The sequence below is a fragment of the Gossypium hirsutum genome, chromosome A08 (assembly GCF_007990345.1).
Source record: "Gossypium hirsutum isolate 1008001.06 chromosome A08, Gossypium_hirsutum_v2.1, whole genome shotgun sequence".
NCBI classification, from domain to species: Eukaryota; Viridiplantae; Streptophyta; class Magnoliopsida; order Malvales; family Malvaceae; genus Gossypium; species Gossypium hirsutum.
The window spans coordinates 56,997,265-57,016,163 of NC_053431.1; the positions used below are offsets into that span (position 1 = coordinate 56,997,265).

Genomic DNA, 18,899 nt, shown 5'->3' on the forward strand with positions numbered 1-18,899 from the left:
TTTAGTAGTGGGGTTGGTGAGTAGATATCAGGCGAATCTCGGTCCAAGACATTGGCAAACAGTTAAACATATACTCAAATATTTATAGAGGATAAGGGATTATATGCTTGTGTAATCTAGAGGAGATCTTACTCATTTCAATTATACCGATTCTGACTTCCAAATGTGTTGGGATTCAAGGAAATTGACATCAAGCTATGTCTTTGCCCTATGTGACGGGTCCATAGTGTGGAGAAGTGTCAAGCAAAGTTGTATTGTTGACTCCACTATGAAGACCAAATGTTTGGCTACTTCAAAAACAACAAAAGGAATAATATGGCTTCGGAAGTTCTTTTCAGATCTCAAAGTCATTCCTGGTATGGAAAAAGCCATCACATTGTATTTTGATAATAATGTAGCAATGGCTAATACCAAGGAAACCAGAAACCATAAGAGGACAAAACACATTGATAAAAAGTGTCATATTATTAGTGAGGAAGTAATAGGTTAAACAATGGATGTAGCCAAAGTCACATCAAAGGACAATATTGTGGATCTGTTTACCAAGACTCTGGTGGTTAAGAGTTTTGAGAAATATGTAAAAGGCATGGGAATACAAAATGCGACTCATCTACTTCACTAGGGTAAGTGGGAGGCTGTTGGAATTAGTACCTTTAGTGTAGTATTTTCATCTATGTATACTTGTATTTTTCAAACAAATTGGCTTAATATATATATTGATTACATTAATATTCTTTGTATATTGTCCTCAACGGTTTTTGCACACAAAGCAAAATGGAAGAATATTTTGGCTCATTAATTATCTAACATTTAATTAATACTAAGCGATATTATATGATCAAATCATAATATAGAAAGATAGCTTATATTAGTAGATAATCCATACATGACCTTAGTCTAATTGGAAACGAGCAAACCGATTGAAAGACTAATATTTCATCTATCAAGTCCAATTGGAAAGATACATTATCTTGAGTATCGGAACGGGTGACTCCCAGAAGATAAAGACATGGATGTGACTGATTGGACTGACAGTACATCGGGCAAAACCAAAATAGAATATATCTTAGATTCATTTGTGGATTTATTCACTTCTGATGTTCATAGTGTGGCATACCTTAATCCTGAATAGGTTATGGACTATGTATGTGTGACTCATATACTTTAATGTAAAAGAAAGTTTGATTTCAAATAAATAAGAAACTGAAAGCTGATACATTAAGTATACGACTTCTGCAGTATGTAGCATCATTCCACAATAGTGAAATTCATAGCCTATCTAAAGGGTAAAAGATATCCTCTCATCGAAATTACATGATAGACGAAAAGTAAATGTGGTCATAGGTAATTTATCTTTGTGATAAATTATTTGATTACTATTTAATAGTAATTTACTTTTTATGAAGGAATATGTAATAGTTACTATGAAATAAAATAGGGTCATATTGGGAGAACAGATTTATCTCAAAGAGATTAAGGATATCCTATGAAGGTAACACACTTATGAAAATGTCATTGGATGAGCACTTATTAAGTAGCTTTCGTGATAATATATAATAAGAGAGAGCTTAGTCACGATACTATAATGGAATGACTTCGCGACTAGATAAGTTTATAATTAATAGACGAAAAGAAAAACTTAATTATAAATTATTTAAGCCCAAATTATATATGTCTAATCAGTCATTCTTCTTGCTCATTGAAACCAGAAATGAATTACATATAGAACTAAACAAATAGAAATGAATGAAAACAATTAAGTAAAAGAGATATCATATTCGCACTGAATGTGTTTTCTCGCTAAGTATAGAAATAAATAGAGAATAAATTTAAGGCTTTCAAATTATTATTTATAACAAAATTATTAAAAAATTTAAGGCTTTCAAATTATTATTTATAACAAAATTATTAAAGTTCATAAATAAAATAAAATTAATTAGTCATTATGAATCTGTTGAATAAGCAAATTGAATATATTTTCTCATAGATTTTATTACGATAAAGTTGTTATGACTTTAGTGGAATTAGAATTGGATTAAGAAAATTATATAATTGAGAAATTAATTTAGTTAATTTAATTAATTGATTAAATAGTATTTATTTTGGGAAATGGAAAATAAACATTTGGTTGGTTTAAATTAAAGTGTTAGATCAAAAGTCCAATAAGCACATATAATTGGATTCAATACATGAGAGGCCCAACTTGTGCGTTGTGTGAACACATGGGGTGACAACCCTAGCAAAAATAAAGGGATGTGTCAACTCCCCCCCCCCCAAATCACTTAGAGTGAGATTTTGTTTTCTATTGAAATAATATTATTTGTCAAGGGCTTATTAAATTAGGATTCTTGCACTTTTCCCTATAAATAGAGAGCACTGGCTGACCTAAAAAGACACTTCATATAATATTGAGATATTGTTATTCTACTAGAAAGTAGTGGTAATTTATTTACTAAGAGTAAATAATATTTTCTTGGAATTATGATATGTAACAGCTCATTATTTAGTGAAGTCAATACTGTGGTTTCGGGACCACAAATTCGATCTGAAAATAAAGTTTATTTTTATTTTATTATATGATCCGTATTATGATAGATATGTCGTGTGAAAATTTTGATACGAAAATTTTATCGAGTAAGTGTTTAATTACAAGAAGGACTAAATCGCATAAAATGTAAAAGTTGAATTCTAGTAGTTATAAGGATTAAATAGCTATGGAATTCAAAACTAGAGGTCTTTATATGGTAATTAGACCATTAAAGAATAGTAAGTAGATTTTTGGGTGACTCATCCATGGAAAAATTAGAAAAGAGTAGGGACTAAATTGGAAATGACAAAAATTAAAAGATGATAATTAATTAAAAAGAAATTATCATCTTAATTTCATGTCTTCTTCCCAAAAATTTCTATGGAAACCCTAAGAGAGAGGAAGAAAACTTTCCAAGCTTAAAAAGGTATGAAATCAAGTCTCGTTTTTAGTAATTTTTATATTTTTGGAATCGGGATATTCTAATCTATCTATTTGAGGGATTAATTTGAAAAGTTATCAAAGTATGAAATTTGGGTCATGGATGAATATGCTAAAAATTTGAAAATTTTGAAATTTATGGTAGAAAATGAAGGTTGTTGATAGATAAACAACTTTTACAAAATGATTTTTGATGAAAACATGATTTAAGGACTAAAATGTAGAGTTGTGAAATTTGATGAAAAATTCTGAATTTTTATGAATACATGTGCTGTAAATTTTGTAATGGGATTTTAGTTAGGCTTGGAAAGGGAGTAAATTGCATAAGTTTCATTTTCCGAGCCTAGGGACGAAATTGGAATTTATGGAAAAGTTGGGGGTAAAATGGTAATTTTGCCTAGAATGTAAATTGAGTCCAAATGAATATGAAATATGAGAAATTGATTATTAAAGCTAATTATATATATCTGAACAACTCACATTCGAGGTTAGATCGAGTAAAAGAAAAGGTTTCAAATTAGTAGATTACTTACGCGAACAAGTGTCGAGGTAAGTTCGTGTAACTTAATCGAGCTTGTAATTATGTTAAATTAAATGTTGTGATTGTATGAAATGTGATTATCATTTATGTGATTTACTTGGATGTTACAATATGAGAAATTAATATATGCTTGAAAATGGTGAAAAAGGGGTTATGTCCCAATTGAATATTGAATTCCGATAAACATATATGCTTTCTCAAAATGAATAAGGTCTTGCATTTGTTATTGATAGGATTTAGCTCGAACAAGTAATCCTATTGACATCATTATGGAAAGGATTTAGCCCAGACAGGTAATCCTGATATAATACCTCTCTCGAGTATATGTTGTAATTAGGATTTAGTCTGGACCGGTAATCCTAATTAAACTCTTTCGAGAGGATTTAGCCTGGACTAGTGTACTATGATATGTGACTCAAGAGTGTGTTCCTCGATTAAGTGCCCTAATAGGTACTATTGAAAAAGAATTGACGGGTTATTGAATCATACACCTCGAGTGTACCATTTAAGTATCCATTGGAATTTCAATGATTCAACAAAAACAAACCCTCTTCGCATGATAAGAGAATTATGGAATGAAACGAATGTTGTCTTGAAGGAAAATAGTATGAAAAGCTCATCTATGTTTACTTGATGTATATGAAAATTTTGTGACTAACATGTTTGATTGAATGCATGTGTTTAGGCAATTATGCCAAATGGATGGAAAACATGATATTGTTTGCTTAGATTTAATAAACAGGATTGGTAAGTTTAGTTTTCATTATACGAACTTATTAAGCATGTTATGCTTACTCCATTTTATTTTCCCCTGTTTTATAGTACTCAGAAGCTCACAAAAGTTGGAGATCATTGGAGCATCGTCACACTATCCACTAGCTTATTTTGGGTATATATAATAAAATTATTTTGGTATAATGGCATGTATAGGCTAACTTGGTCATAGATGACTGAATTATGTGGTTTGTAATCTAGCCATTGGAATGGCTAGTAATGGTTGATTTGATATACTTGTAATGTCATACTATGGTAGTTACATAAATGTTAATGGTTGTTCAAATTATGCTTCACATATGAAATATACAAAGGTAAGATTATAAACATGTATGCATGCAATGATGCGCCTTGTTGAATGATGAAATTTGCTTAATTTGAACGCTTGAATTGGCTGGTATTGGATGTGAGTTTTAAGTGCAGGCCTTTGGTATGATTTTGGGGTGAGAAATGAAGGTAGAAATGGCTTCATTTTGTCCACACGGGCAGACACACAGGCGTGTGTCTAGACCGTGTGTGACACACGGTCGGGTACGGGCTGCACCTTAATTTTGAGAAACATAATGCTCAGAATTGAGCACACGAGCAGAGACATAGGCGTGTGTCTCAGCCGTGTGTGCTACTCGGCCTAGAACACGAGCGTGTGTCTTGGCCATGTGAAACCTACACCAAATTTCAAATTGAATTAATTAACCACACGGCCTAGCACACGAGCGTGTGGCATGGCCGTGTGCACAAGTCAGAGATTTACATGGGGTCGAATACGGCCTATGGCATGGGCGTGTCCCTTGGACCACACAGGCGTGTGAGCCCTGCACCTTGGAAAATTCTTGAAATGTCGCGAAAAATTCTTAGAGTTCTCGATTAAGTCCCGACTCGACTCAAATGCTCGTATTAGGCCTCGAGGGTCCAATTAGGGGATGTTTCGAATGATCTCAATTAATGAATAGTAATTTACATAAATTATTTGTAAAATGTTCTAAATGTTTCAGTAATGCTCCGAAACCCTATTCCAACGATGGATACGGGTTAGGGCTATTACATGATCTTTATTGGTTTTTATAGACAGAACTTGCTTTCCTATTGAAAGTAAGTAAATCGCTTTCTTTTCTATGTTTTGGTTCGTCCTGCTCGAACCACACTCAACGTGATTCTTGGTATGAGGATAACGGAGAAGGTCCTTCAGTTAAAAGTCAAGATCAACTAAATCCAACTCGCACAAAGCACAGGTACTATTCTGGTTTAAGGTTTATCACTATAAATATCACAAAAGGCTCGACTTTGAAATATTTTTAAAACTTTTAATGTAATTGTAAAAAAAGTTTCCTTCACCGATTTTTTCAACACTCCCTTCCATAGTTGCCAATTTTCAAAGGGAGAAGATGAGCTAAATACTCATCTTCCTCATTTTAAAACCCCTAATTGGTAAAAGCTTACAAGACAAAGCCCAACTTATAAAATGAGTTGTTTACATTTAACCCTCAAGTTAAAAATCCAATCCAATGGCTCTAAATTATTCTCAGCAATTTAATATCTCATAAAATAATATTTCGAACATCACTTTCATGAGAAATGATCAAAATGCCCATTTTTTGGAAAAGTTACACTTTAGCCCCCCTTTTTCACTTGCTAACTTTCTTTTTTCCATTTGTCACACCTAATACATCGAATTTTCCTTAATCTACACTTATCAACCATGATTATTGATTATTCATGCAAAAATTCACATTTATTACCTTTCTCAATAAAATGGAAAAATTACAATTGAATCCTCATACTTTTCCATCTCTTCCAATTTAGACCAAAAAGTTATCCTTACAATACCAATACATTTTCCAAGTCATCAACATGCCAAATAATCATTATTAACTCATATTTCCTCAATTTGTATTTTAATCCTTGAACTTTTCAAAATATATGATTTGATCCTTTATCTACATTTTCTTGTTCACAATTCTCCACATTGATTTTCACCTCAAATATCGATTTGATTCCTTGTGAATCCCCTTAATTTTCCTTATTAATGAATTTTCTTAAAATTCTCTAAACACGATTCTTAGAACAATACCCGATGTAGTACCAGAATTTTTGGGCATTACATAATTATTCACTTTTATCTCCTTTTTAATCACGTCACTTTTTTCATACCTATTTTAACACTTGATATCATCATGAGTCCACACTTATTATATACCACTTAGCCCTTAGAAAACTCTAGATATAATAAGAGTCGGATACTCGGAATTCCAACTGAACACCACGCACTTGTTGCACTAAAGGTGCAACTCAACCATCACACCAAACACTAGAGCCCTCACTATGCATTACATGTAATGCCTATCGCTGTCTTCAACAAAGCGTTGTCTTCCAACACAAAGCGTCCACACTAATCCTTATAAACATGCCAATTGCACTTTCACTATTTTACTACACTTGCAATGGCAACTCACTTATTAAATTATTTATTACATCGCAAAATCTATATCACACCATTTCTACATGGAAATTCATATACATGTAGATATATAACATTTCCCATATTTATTTCTAAGAACCATTTATTTTTACTCATTTATCAAAAATCACTAATCACCTAGGTGAGGTAAATCACCTATTCATGTTTACGCACTTATTTCTACTTTAACCATAAGTTTGTCAAATTCTCATTCATCTTTCACACCTTTAATGATTTCACATTACATTTAATGTTCCATGTCAATGCTCAAATTAAAATTTTATGCAACACATTTCTCTTTTCCATTTCTTTTTTTTTATTTGTCTATTTTTAACAGTTTTGTAGTTTACGACGTCAATTTACTATACTTTACTCATTAATGATAATTAATCACTTTCCATTTTTTAATATCCAATTTTACACTATATCATAGCATTATAATTCACTTATTACTTTTTTTTTAACACATTTTCACTTACAAGAAGTAAGAGTTTATTATTACTAACACTATAACTACTTCAACACTACAAGCCATGGACTCAAGATTCCACATGCTCATTCTTTCACAGCTATTAATTACACTATTTTATTTAACTCAAAATCATGTACTTAATCAAGTAAAAAGTTGGAAAATCTAATGCTACTTCCTTAATGAGCCAAAACACACAAAAGTTTTCTTTTTCCCTTTTTTCACTAATCCACTATATCAATTTTGTCATTCTTGTGAACTCTTTTCCAACTTGTCCCACCATTTCCTCACATAAACATAAACATAATACAATCTTGAATATCTTTCAAACAAAAATATGTCCCACCATTTCCTCATTTTTTTTTTACCTTGATTGAAGCTTTTCCTCTCTACCCATTATTTTCTCTCACTAAACTCATAAATCCCAAGTTGAAAATGATGGATTTAAAGATGAAATGAACCTTTCTGCAAGATTTTTGTGAAAATAACTTGGGTTTTAGGTAGGGTTTTGTTTAAAAAAGAGAGGGAGAAGAAATGCGACCTCCCCTCACCCTCCCTCTACCCCCAATTGTTGCTTCCGTTTATGAGGAGAAAAGATGAGAAAAAGAGTGTCCTCTTTTCTCATTTTATTCACCATTTAAAATTGGGTCAAAGAAAAAAATGTAAATGTTTGGTTCACATTTAACCTCGTGTTAAAATCCAATACAATGATTAAATATTCATTCCCAACATTTTAATATCTCAGAATATAATTTTTTCAATTTCAACATAAATTCCATGTGAATAATCAAAATACCAATTTTACAAAAAAAAAATTTACCCTTTAATCCCTTATCATTTTTTTTATTTCCATTCAAGGCAATGAATACCTCAAAAGAACTTTTAATTAGACCTCAAAAGAATTTTTAATTAGCACCTATAATCCATAATTATCAATTATTCACATAAAATTTTGCATTTATGAGTTTCTTTGATAAAAAGAAAAATTATAATTTAATCCCTATACTTTCCGTCTTTTCTAATTTAATCCCGAAAAGATCTTTATCAATTTAACATATTCCAAGTCATTATCATGCAAAACAATCATTATTAACTCATATTACTTAAATTTGAACAATTTACATTTTGTTCCGCCAACTTCTTAAAATTTACAATATGATACCTTATCCACATTTTCACATTCACAAATTTCCTACATCAATTTTCACCTCCAATATCAACTTAATTCTTTATGAATTCCCTTTTTCTAACTTATTTCAGAATTTTCTCAAAACTCACTAAACACAATCTCTCGTTATATAATTTTACATTCCATTAACCAAACATCAAATCTCAAAATATTTTAGATTTTGAAAATCTTATTACCATAAATAATATTACATTTTGTAAACCAAATGCTTCCTTTAAAGATTTAACCGAATAGAAGCACATCTACTTATTTGGACTCAACATATGTCGCTCAATTACATCTCTACTGATAATGGCATCGGACATTTCAAGAATTCGTTTGATTGTGATTAGAAAAGCATGTCACAGGTGCAGGCATTTTCTTCTGAACAAAATAAAAGATTCTTTGACAAGGAATTCAGCACCACAAATAAGAAACTGCATGTATCTGATAATATGAGATATTGAGAGGGGAACAAAAACAAAAACAAAACTGGGTGGAGGGGGGTGGGTGGGGGGACAAAACAGAAGTAAAAAATAATAATGACACAAGACAAGCTAAGACATCATGACCTGATTGCTTGATTCTAGTGCTTGGCTGGCAAAAAACCTGACATCTACATCAGAATCCTCACTCAATTCAACTAAGCATGGACGGATTTTCTTCTCCACTACCTGTATTGTTCAAATCCAAGAATACAAAATTATATTCCAAATCCAGGAATATAGTAAACTACCATAACAATATCCTTATATATATAACCCTAAAAACAAATAGCTTCTTCCATTTCAACCAGGAGAGCTAAATGAGATGATAAGTCTTCAATTTTACCAATTGTCAGTAACATCAACGAATTAAAATAATTCAGAGATGGGAAACCAAGGTGACACAAGAGGAACATAAAGAAATAAAAAACAGAGACACAATAGGTGGCATTCGTATAACATCACATGATTTGCAGGAAAAGTATAAACCCTCAAATTTTCTGCAAGACTCAACAAGATTCAGATGGTTTTTTTTCCTTTCTTTTCATCTTAATTTAATATTTCTTTCTAAAATAATAACAAAAGCTACTTTGAAACATATACAGATTTTCCGCTCCCATGAAAGATATTCCACTAAAACTCTACATGTTTAGAAAAAGAAAGAAAAAAGAAATCAAATACTAGAATTCTACCACGTGACAGCTATTAAAATAAGAAAAAGTTTACTCACGGATTGATCAACAATCGGAATAAGTGATTGCAGCACCTTGGCCACGTTAAACTTGATGTTGGGTACCCTGTGTTTCGAAATTTTCAGTCTCATAAACAAAGTCAGAATTCAAACATATAACCTTTCAAATCAAAATACATCAGCGTTACCTATCTTTTGAAGCATTAATAACCACTGGTAGAAGTTTTGAACAAGTAATATCTGAGCCCATAACAGGGGCAAGTAAAGAAATTGAATGTAGAATGGTCATCCGATGCAGATAATGAGGATTGTTAATCATGTCCAAAACCTGTCAATAGATTACCCAAAAAGGAGAGGTCATAGTGAGAACCAACATCTTCAGATGTCTCCTGTTCACCCATTAAAAAAAAAAAACAGAGGTGGCAAAATGGGCCTAAGCCCAAGAACTCAACCTGAAAAACCCGAGCCTAAACCCATTTAAACCTGATTTGACCAAAAAGTCAAAACCCAAACTTGAAAAGGCCCGAACACAAAAAAGTATGAAACGAAAAAAATTCAAATCCAAGGCTAACCCAAACCTGAACCCAATTTTAGTAATAAAGATTATTTAATATTTTTATAAAAGCTTTAATTATTAGTTTTATTCAAATATTTTTCTTAATAAATTAATTAATTGTTTTATATATAATGAAATAATAATTTTTTAGAAAATGAAATTGTCGATCACACAAACACAAAAGCTCTGTGATAATGGTCCCTAATTTTCAAGTTCTTTTCTTTAATTATTTTTCATTGCATTTAGCTTCTGATTCTTGGAGTATAAACTTATAAGGGATCATTTAATTCCTAATTTTGGATCATTTAGATCTAAAAAATAGTTATATATTATCAAGTAACATATTGAATGTAAAACAAACCCGAACTGAACCCGAGACCGAACTCAAAAAAGCCCAAAACAGAAAAAACCGACCCGAACCCACCCGATTGCCACCTCTCGTTAACAAAAGCATACTGACCTGAGGAACTATGTGCTGCATTGCCCAATCTGGTCCAAATTCTTCTGCCAGTCGCTTCACATTATTAGCAGCAGCATCACGAATAGAATAAACCTAAAATGAACACCAATGTTGTTAACAAAGTTTATTTTGTAATATTACAATAATAAGTTCCTAGTAACACCTCTTAAAGGTAGACTAGCAATTCGTAAACTGCAAACAAAACCTAAAGCACACAGAACAGATTTGACATGCACAAATATTTCATTACAAGACATTTAAACTGGAATATAATGACTCAGAAAGTAACAGACAAACTACATTGGTTTTTGCTCCATATCAAAGTTCTTTGCACCTTATCTTTTAACCACTGCATGCAGAGTGCACCAAGTTTGTCATCAAAAAATCCAACACCCAACTGACTTGCCAATAAAGGAATGTATTCTATTATTGCAAGCCGAACCCTCCAGTGCCTATCCTCTGCAAGCTCCACAATTGCTGGCAATAGGGACTGGGACAGCAGATCAATTCCAATCACCTGCAATGATAGATAAACTATAAAGCTATTCACTAACATGCTCAGAATTTGTAATGCTTCCAACCCACCTGCAAAACAAATGACTAAAATAGCAAGGTGAGCAGTAAGGAAACTGCATGAGAGAACTGCTAAACAACACACCGTGAGACTTTTATCAAACATGGTATTCTATATACTCCTAAGGTATTATACTTTTGAACTTACTTTCCAATTCATTGTATTTTTTCACGTCATATTTTCTTTTTTTTTTTTTGCAACTACAAAAATAAGAAGGCAGTTGCAGTTGGCTCTAGCCCCAACTCTTCTTCTTTCTTGTCATCTTCTTTGTGTACCCCTTTCTCTTTTCTAGTTTCCCAGGTAATGGAGGAAAGCTTTATTTATTATATGTCAACATCTTTTTTTGTTCCAAAACAGTTTTACTAATATAAGAATGATATTGAGAAAATCTTCCTTTTTTTTTTCCATTTTACTTTTCAAATATATAATGTTCTTGTTTTCATTATCTTTTGATGTACATGTATTAGACAATTAAAATGAAAAATGTGTTTGAAACTATATATGATTCAAACTGTAAAATAATAGTAACCAATGAAGAAGAATTGAAAGTAGTTGTAATAATCAGAAGAAATGTCAATTGTTGATATCCAAAGAACTTTTCTTTTTTTCACCAATTGCAGCAGTATGATCAAACAAATAACTTTATAGTCATTGTGACCAAATTGAACAGTCATGTGGCCGAATTATTTGGACTCAGGTGGGATACGTCCAACAGAGGTATATTCAATTTTTCTAAGTTTTTCCAACTACCCATATCCATGTCAGACACGGGTACTACGAGCACAATACAAGTTGGAGTACCAGATAAATTGGTGTTTTCTCCAGCAGCTAAAATAAAATCAATCTCTCAAACTTTAGTTGAAAAACAAGGAGTATCTGAGATTGATTTACCTCCTTTCACTTTTCAATCGAACATAGAAATATAAAAACCATTGTCCACTATTATTTTGCAATCTAAGATTGATTAAAATTGTCGAAATCTTAAATTAATGTAGAAAACAATAAAAAAATACCATTGCTTTCTTAATAAATCTTAACTGACAACTTAACAATTATAACAAACCTGGTTCACTTGATCAAGCTTGCTAATGATATTCAGTCGAACATCTGGAAATTCATCTTTCAAAAGAGAAAGAAATATGGGAAGCAATTGCTCTATGGTCGCATCCTATAAACATCAAAGGAGATTGTGTTATATGCAGAGAAAAAAGAAAGAAAAACTTGCAACCCATGTATAGCATGAATGCAATTCTATTTATAATGTAATAGAACAATAGGAAACAATGCCTTCTAGAATCAATGAGACCCAACAATACAAAACCAGCAAAGCATCTAAAGCATCTCCAGACACTATGGAATAACCTATGCCAATTCCAAGGAAAAACAAAATTCCATTTAAGGTGAGCTATCCAAGCACAAGAAAAACAGAATGTGTACCTTCCCTAAAACAGGTGCCATTCCCATTATAACTGAAGCTAAAGCAGAACGAACATGCTGGGATGAATCTGTTGATAGTTCCTACAGTAGGCAATGTTAATCAGGCAGGACAATGCTTGAGACTGGAAAAGCTAAATTACAGCAATATATGAAAACAGAACCTCGACAAAGTAGCCAAAGTTCTCCATGAGCATTTTTACCTTGACACAAGGAAGAATATGCTGAATTGCTAATTCCGGGTTCAGAATTCGGCAAAACTTGGTTACTTTTCCCGCAGCAGCTATTCGGACTTCAGCTTCATTATCACGAAGCAGGCGAACATATGCAGGAACTAGATCCGACCTAAACATGTAAACTTACAATATAATTCAAATACAACTCAAGAGCATCATCCCAAGTAATGCAAGAGTGTAAGAAAAATCGGCTTAAGATGGTTGAAATATGGATTTGATAAATAAACTAGAGGTCCGTTTTAGGAACTTATATTTGAGTTAAAAGAGTTGGCTCTGGATTACAAATCCAAACTTTTTGTTAGGATATCAAATAAAAAGAAATAAATTTGGATTCGGTAAATCCCACATCAATTTTAGATAGTCCAAAACAAGGATTTCAAATTACTATTGAAAGTAGGAAACAAAATCTATCAATTTTCTCTTTATCATTTTTTAACTTCTATGTAATGATAATTTATCCTTTTTATATTATGCCCAAAAATGTCCTGTCTAATTGAAAATCTACACTATTATTTAATATTCTCAATGATTTGGTGTCAACCTTCAACCAGATTTCCATTTGGTGGGAAATTTACCAAAAGCCCTTTATTTTTACAAAGTAATAGTTATTATTTTGAAGGCAATTTTGTCTCTTTATATAAAGTCTAGAAAAATGTTTACATATGATGCAATACGAACCCAAAACATTATAATTATTTATAATTCAATTTTACCATTTCAACCAAAGCTATATTTAGGTGTAATATCAAATTTTTTGAATTTGTCACAAAAATTTTTCACTCTCATCGTGAATATCCCATAATCTAGTATTAAAAAAACTCTCATATTGGCCAATGAGGCCTTGGCTCAATTGGCAAAGACAAAAGCCCTAGATCTTGGGTACCCAAGTTCAAGACCTACCCCATGTGCAATTGCCATGTGTGGATTTCAGTTCAATTACTCTAATTTGTAAGCTTTAGTCTGGATTATATCAATTCTTAGTCCATTTGTGTTTGTAATTGTTTGATTCTACTTTGTGATTACTCGAACAATCCGTGCTGTAATAGTTTGATACTTGTGGTCACACAAACATGTATTTGTATTGTACTTGCAACACTTTAAAAAAAAATCTCAATGGAATCAATCTATGAAAACTCCCATATTGTTTGTATTATTGTTAGAATTGTTATCTAGGAAATATATATTTATATAAATTTTGACAAGTTTTTCTATTCATGTCATGTCCATGTTCTTTTTTCATATTTTATCCTGTTTCAATTATTGGTCGTTGAGATGAATGTATTAGAGAATTAAATACAAACCTAGAATTTTTATTTAAATCCAAATCAAAATCTAGAAATTGAAAATTTTATATTCTCCCAAACAAATAATTTTAAATCTATAAAAAAAATTCTACATTTATATGAAAAATTGAACCAAAGTACCAGATTTGATATTTAAAAACTCCTGAAAAAAAATATTTTTGCATTTACGTTTAAACCAGGGCCAAATTATTTAATGCTAAAAACCCTTGTTTTCAACATTTTCAATTTTAAAAAGCATTTTTAGGGAAAACAATGAAAATTATTTATTATTTTCTAATTTTCACATATTCTTTTTCATTTTCCAAAAATCATTTTTAAAATTTTAAATCAAACATGTTTTCTTCAATGTTTTTCGTTTTCCAAGTAAACAAAAATAACCAGAACCTTTGTTTCCTGAAATCAAACAGAGCCTAATTTTCAAATGTTCTCATTTTCATTTTTCAAAAATCATTCTAAAATTTTCAACCAAACACATTTTCATTAGTGATTTCTATTTTCCAAGAAAACAAAAATGAAAATGGCCTCTATTTTCTGAAACCAAATGGAGTCTAAAATTTTTTATATTCAAATTTAAGCTCCCATACGCTACTTAAGCCAATTACATGGATTTCAAATTGGATAGAAAGGAAATTCATCAAAAGATAAGGGAAAAGGGAAAAATAGGAAAAAAATAATTAAAATGGAGCAAAACAACCATAGCAATAGATATCATGAAAGCAAAAATAATAATAATGAGGAATTCTTACACGACAGATATTTACCTAGTAGGCTCAGGACCAACCGCTTCACATAGCTCATACAATTGATTAGCAACCATGTAACGGACACGCCAAGACTTATCCTAAAAGCAAAAGTAACACCCCAAAAAAAAAAAACATAAATATTAATTACTAAACTAAAGAATATAAGAGAGGATAAAAGGAAAAACTTAAGAAAATGATTTTACATTACATTTCACTCTTAGAAGCAAGAGCTAAATACTTTGCCTTAAAATTAACTATCCATCAAAACAAGCACAATATATATATTCTAAAAAATGAAAAGAAAAAAAGAGTTGCAAAGAACATAACATTTACAACCTTGAAGTTAATCAATTTTTGGCTGGTGAATATAAATCTCAATTCAAGAACTTGGTAAACCCCAAAGATATGAGGGATCCCTATAGAGTAGCATAACACAGATTGAAAGCCCTCGTGACAAAATGGGCATGATGCAGTTTGAGATGAAATAACAAAATGTGATAATCTATTTCCTTCAAAAGCATGCTGGAAGGAATCATTTACAGATGCAATATGTGCAAGCAAGATGATCAAAAAGTTTATGACATTAGTGCTTTCTAACACAACTGTGATCTAGGAATGTCATGCGATCAGAAGAACATTGGATAAGTTTTATCTTCAATGACTGTGAAAAGGTAAAATAAATCCCCAACCTCCTCAATTAAAATTTTCAAATACAGGAGAAAAAAAGACTAGTAATTTTTTTTTTTAAAAATGCCAAGAGCTTAAAAAACATATGTCGATAATGTAGGACTCAAGCAAAATAAAACAACAATACGGAGTTTACCCCAACTTCCTCAATCAAAAAGATGGGGGGAAATGGCAAAATAAGACAAGGAATATTAGAGACCGTAACATGTTTGTAACATAATATTTATCAAATGGTCTACCTGTGAGAAATTAACTATGACAGGGAGAATATGTGCTGCACAGTCTTGGGGTTCCAACAACTTTCCAAGAGCTGCACAACCCTCAACAGCCAATAATCGAACAGAATCTTGGTCTGCAGGAATGAAATTTTAGTAAAAAAATTAGCATTAAACCATCTATAAAAATTGAACCTGACAACAATACTGGAAATTTAACATGGATGATAAAATGCATTAGTAGAGACAAATGATAATAGACAGGTGTGTTTTTCTTTCCATTTACAAAATAAGGTCAAAACCCGAAAAAGTACATCATGGACCTTAGTTAGCTTTACACGAGACACTAGAAATTTCACAGATTTTAAAACATAATTGTTTGAAAAGATAGGAGGAAAAAAAGTTATAAGTGCCTTTGGCTCTTTGCTAATGAGACTGTTCAAAACGATACTCTTGCTCCTAAGCAACACACCTTGAATTTATCAGATAGATGAAGTTGCAAAACGGGAAAACACATTCTTTTAATTTTTTCTTTTCTTCTTTAGTGCTAACATAAAGGCAAGTTTCCTTGGAGCTACAAAGGAGCAGCCTGCTATACATGTCCCAATGCCTCTTCATTCCTACATATTTGCACCTAAGCCCCTTCTAAAAGGAAGAAAAGCTCCATAAGGCTACAAACTCTTTCCTTAGGATTTTGACCAGGTTTACCACAAATTAACTGTTCTGCATTTTTGAAGTATATACTTAAAGCTACTTTCAAATCAAAAGATATTTAGCTTATGTACATACCATCCTGTGTCAGATCATCAAACATTGACATGATGTCCACCTTCAAATGAGGTGCTTCTACAGTAGCAGCAAAATTTCCAAGATTTGTTGCAGCAGATCTCCTAACCATGGGCATATCATCTTGACAAAGCTGACTGTATATCGCTCTCAGTTCAGTTTTTAATGCCTCCGGGGCACTTGGGTATGCAATATGAAACAAGCCACACGAGGAAACTCGAGCCGTAAACCACTCACCAGCAGCCAATCTCTGATGTTTGAGACAATAACATTCAACAAAAAGACGCAGTTATTCTATTGTACTGAAGTAAAACTAAATCAAGAACTAATTAGGATCAAAAATTAAAAGTGAATTTGATTATATATCCAAGATAATGTGAAGCCCTAGTCAGAGCGGAGGCAGTGAAGTCCTAGTCAGAGCAGAGGCAGAACATTATCATATTATAGGTAAATCCGATTCATAACATGGCAGTGCAGTAGAGCATGCAAGTTGCTATGGCAACCAGTACATGCTAAGTTAGAATCACAAAACAGATAATGCAAGTACATTTTTGTCAACTGTCTGATTTAGAGTTTTTTTATTCTTCCACTAACAATTTTTGGGTCAAAAACCTAAAGCCACGATTGAACTCTATATCAAATTCCTGTAAAATCTTGTTGCAAAATGTTATTTCATCTTTCCCAACATGCATCTGCATTTCAAGGTAATCAACTTCCTAAATCCAATAAATATGCAAGACTATTGGAGATATATATACATATATATACACACACACACATTGTATGAGGAATATGAAAGCAAATAGCAGAAGCCAACCTTCACTAATGGAATAAAGGACTCAACCAAGTCCTGCTCCATCATCTGGGCACCAATTCTACACAATGATTCCACAGCCTTCTCCCTGACACAAGTTTCCTCAACAGTGCATAGAGTCTCCAATGGAGGTAACAATACATTAGCATATTGCACACCTCCAACATAAGGAATAAAAACTCCAAGTTCTTCCGCCATGGCAAGGAGAACTTCATCATCATCATCATTGTTCTCACTCAGAAATGGAATCAACTCTTTCCGTGTCCTTTCTTCACCAAGTGCACGTGCAATCGTAGAGAGTCTGCGGATAGAGTTCAAACGAAGCTGGATATCTTCATTCTTGAGCTCATCAATCAACACAGCAATGGGATACAACGGCTCATCAATCATTGCCATGTTAACTCACAAGATCTTACACCTGTAAAGTATACCAATATAACTATCTAATTCTATCTCAGAATTCGAATTTCTGAACAATTAGAAATCACCGTAAAGAAACTCGAAGAAGTATTTACCCTAAGTTAACCATTTATACCTTTTCCTTCATTTTTCACCAAACAAGGGGTGAAGATGAAACCCTGATAAATGCTAGAAAAAACATGTTCCTTTCTATAAAAAAAATTGGAAAAAATTTGAAACTTAAATAGACTGAAGCAAAAAATGACCGGCGAAGAGATCTATAATTGGGAGAAGCCAATTTTCATACAGTTAAAAAGGAAAAAGTAGAGTACCTTTAGAGGGTTCGTGTCCAGTGCGGAGCTGTTCAAGTTCGATCGGATCTTAAGCGAAGCAGGAAGAGAGACGGACAAAGGTATCGATCAGTAAAAGATTAGAAGATTGGTTAAATTTTCGCTTTTGTGATTGAGGGTTCCTTTTTTTCTTCTTCTTTTCAAAACAATGGGGCTCTCTTTGACTACTATTTCTCTCTCCCGCAATCAATTACTACTATTCCAGTCCTAAGGTAATTTAGAAGGTACGGAAAGTGGTAATAATATACCACTTGCATTTTGGTCCGATATAAGCAAACTCAACTTTGAAGATTAGATGATGAAGTAAAATAAGAAACATTTACACGGTTAAAGGTTTGTTTTGTGTCGCCCAAATTTTTATATTTTATCTTTATTATTTTATTTTGACTTTTAATATTTTATTGTTGATGTAGCACCAGAGGTAGCACCACTTTATTTTATATGTCAATAAATAATTCGAATTTTATAAAATTTAAAAAAGTATCATTCCAAAAATTATAAAAAAATGTTAAAAGTAAAAATGATAATATAAATTTTTTTCAAATTTCTAACAAAGAAATTCTAAAATTTTGTTAAGATAATAGAAATGTAAAAGAAATCTAATTTTTTTCAAATATTCTTAAAAAAAAAGCTATTCAAGTCTAGTCAACTAAAAATACAAAATTTGTCCAAATTTTTACTTTAAAAATATAAAATTTTAACAGATGTACTTTAGTTTCACAAATTCAAAGTTGAAACTAACACACGTCATGCGTATTATTATGTGTTTTCGTCCTTTGGATTATTTGCT

At 31.8% G+C, this 18,899-nt stretch overlaps 1 protein-coding gene across 4 annotated transcripts; it reads right to left on the minus strand.

Annotated features, from left to right (window-relative positions):
• Nucleotides 1–8,700: 8,700 nt before the first annotated feature.
• Nucleotides 8,701–18,384, minus strand: LOC107907770 (serine/threonine-protein phosphatase 2A 65 kDa regulatory subunit A beta isoform). Of its 4 annotated transcripts, XM_016835175.2 has the most exons (14): nucleotides 18,092–18,352; nucleotides 17,896–17,969; nucleotides 17,364–17,778; nucleotides 16,550–16,796; nucleotides 15,785–15,897; nucleotides 14,877–14,956; nucleotides 12,779–12,920; nucleotides 12,579–12,659; nucleotides 12,205–12,309; nucleotides 10,902–11,084; nucleotides 10,568–10,660; nucleotides 9,740–9,879; nucleotides 9,591–9,657; nucleotides 8,701–9,049 (listed from the first exon to the last, which is right to left on the minus strand). In XM_016835175.2, exons 3-14 carry the CDS (start codon nucleotides 17,754–17,756, stop codon nucleotides 8,933–8,935), a joined length of 1,761 nt encoding a protein of 586 aa, XP_016690664.1. In that variant the 5' UTR covers nucleotides 17,757–17,778; nucleotides 17,896–17,969; nucleotides 18,092–18,352; the 3' UTR covers nucleotides 8,701–8,932. The 4 variants fall into 4 exon arrangements, with proteins under 4 accessions (XP_016690664.1, XP_016690609.1, XP_040930628.1 ...); XM_016835120.2 differs by lacking the exon at nucleotides 17,896–17,969 and having other exon boundaries at nucleotides 18,092–18,384; XM_041074694.1 differs by lacking the exon at nucleotides 17,896–17,969 and having other exon boundaries at nucleotides 17,364–17,799.
• Between the last annotated feature and the right edge of the window lie 515 nt (nucleotides 18,385–18,899).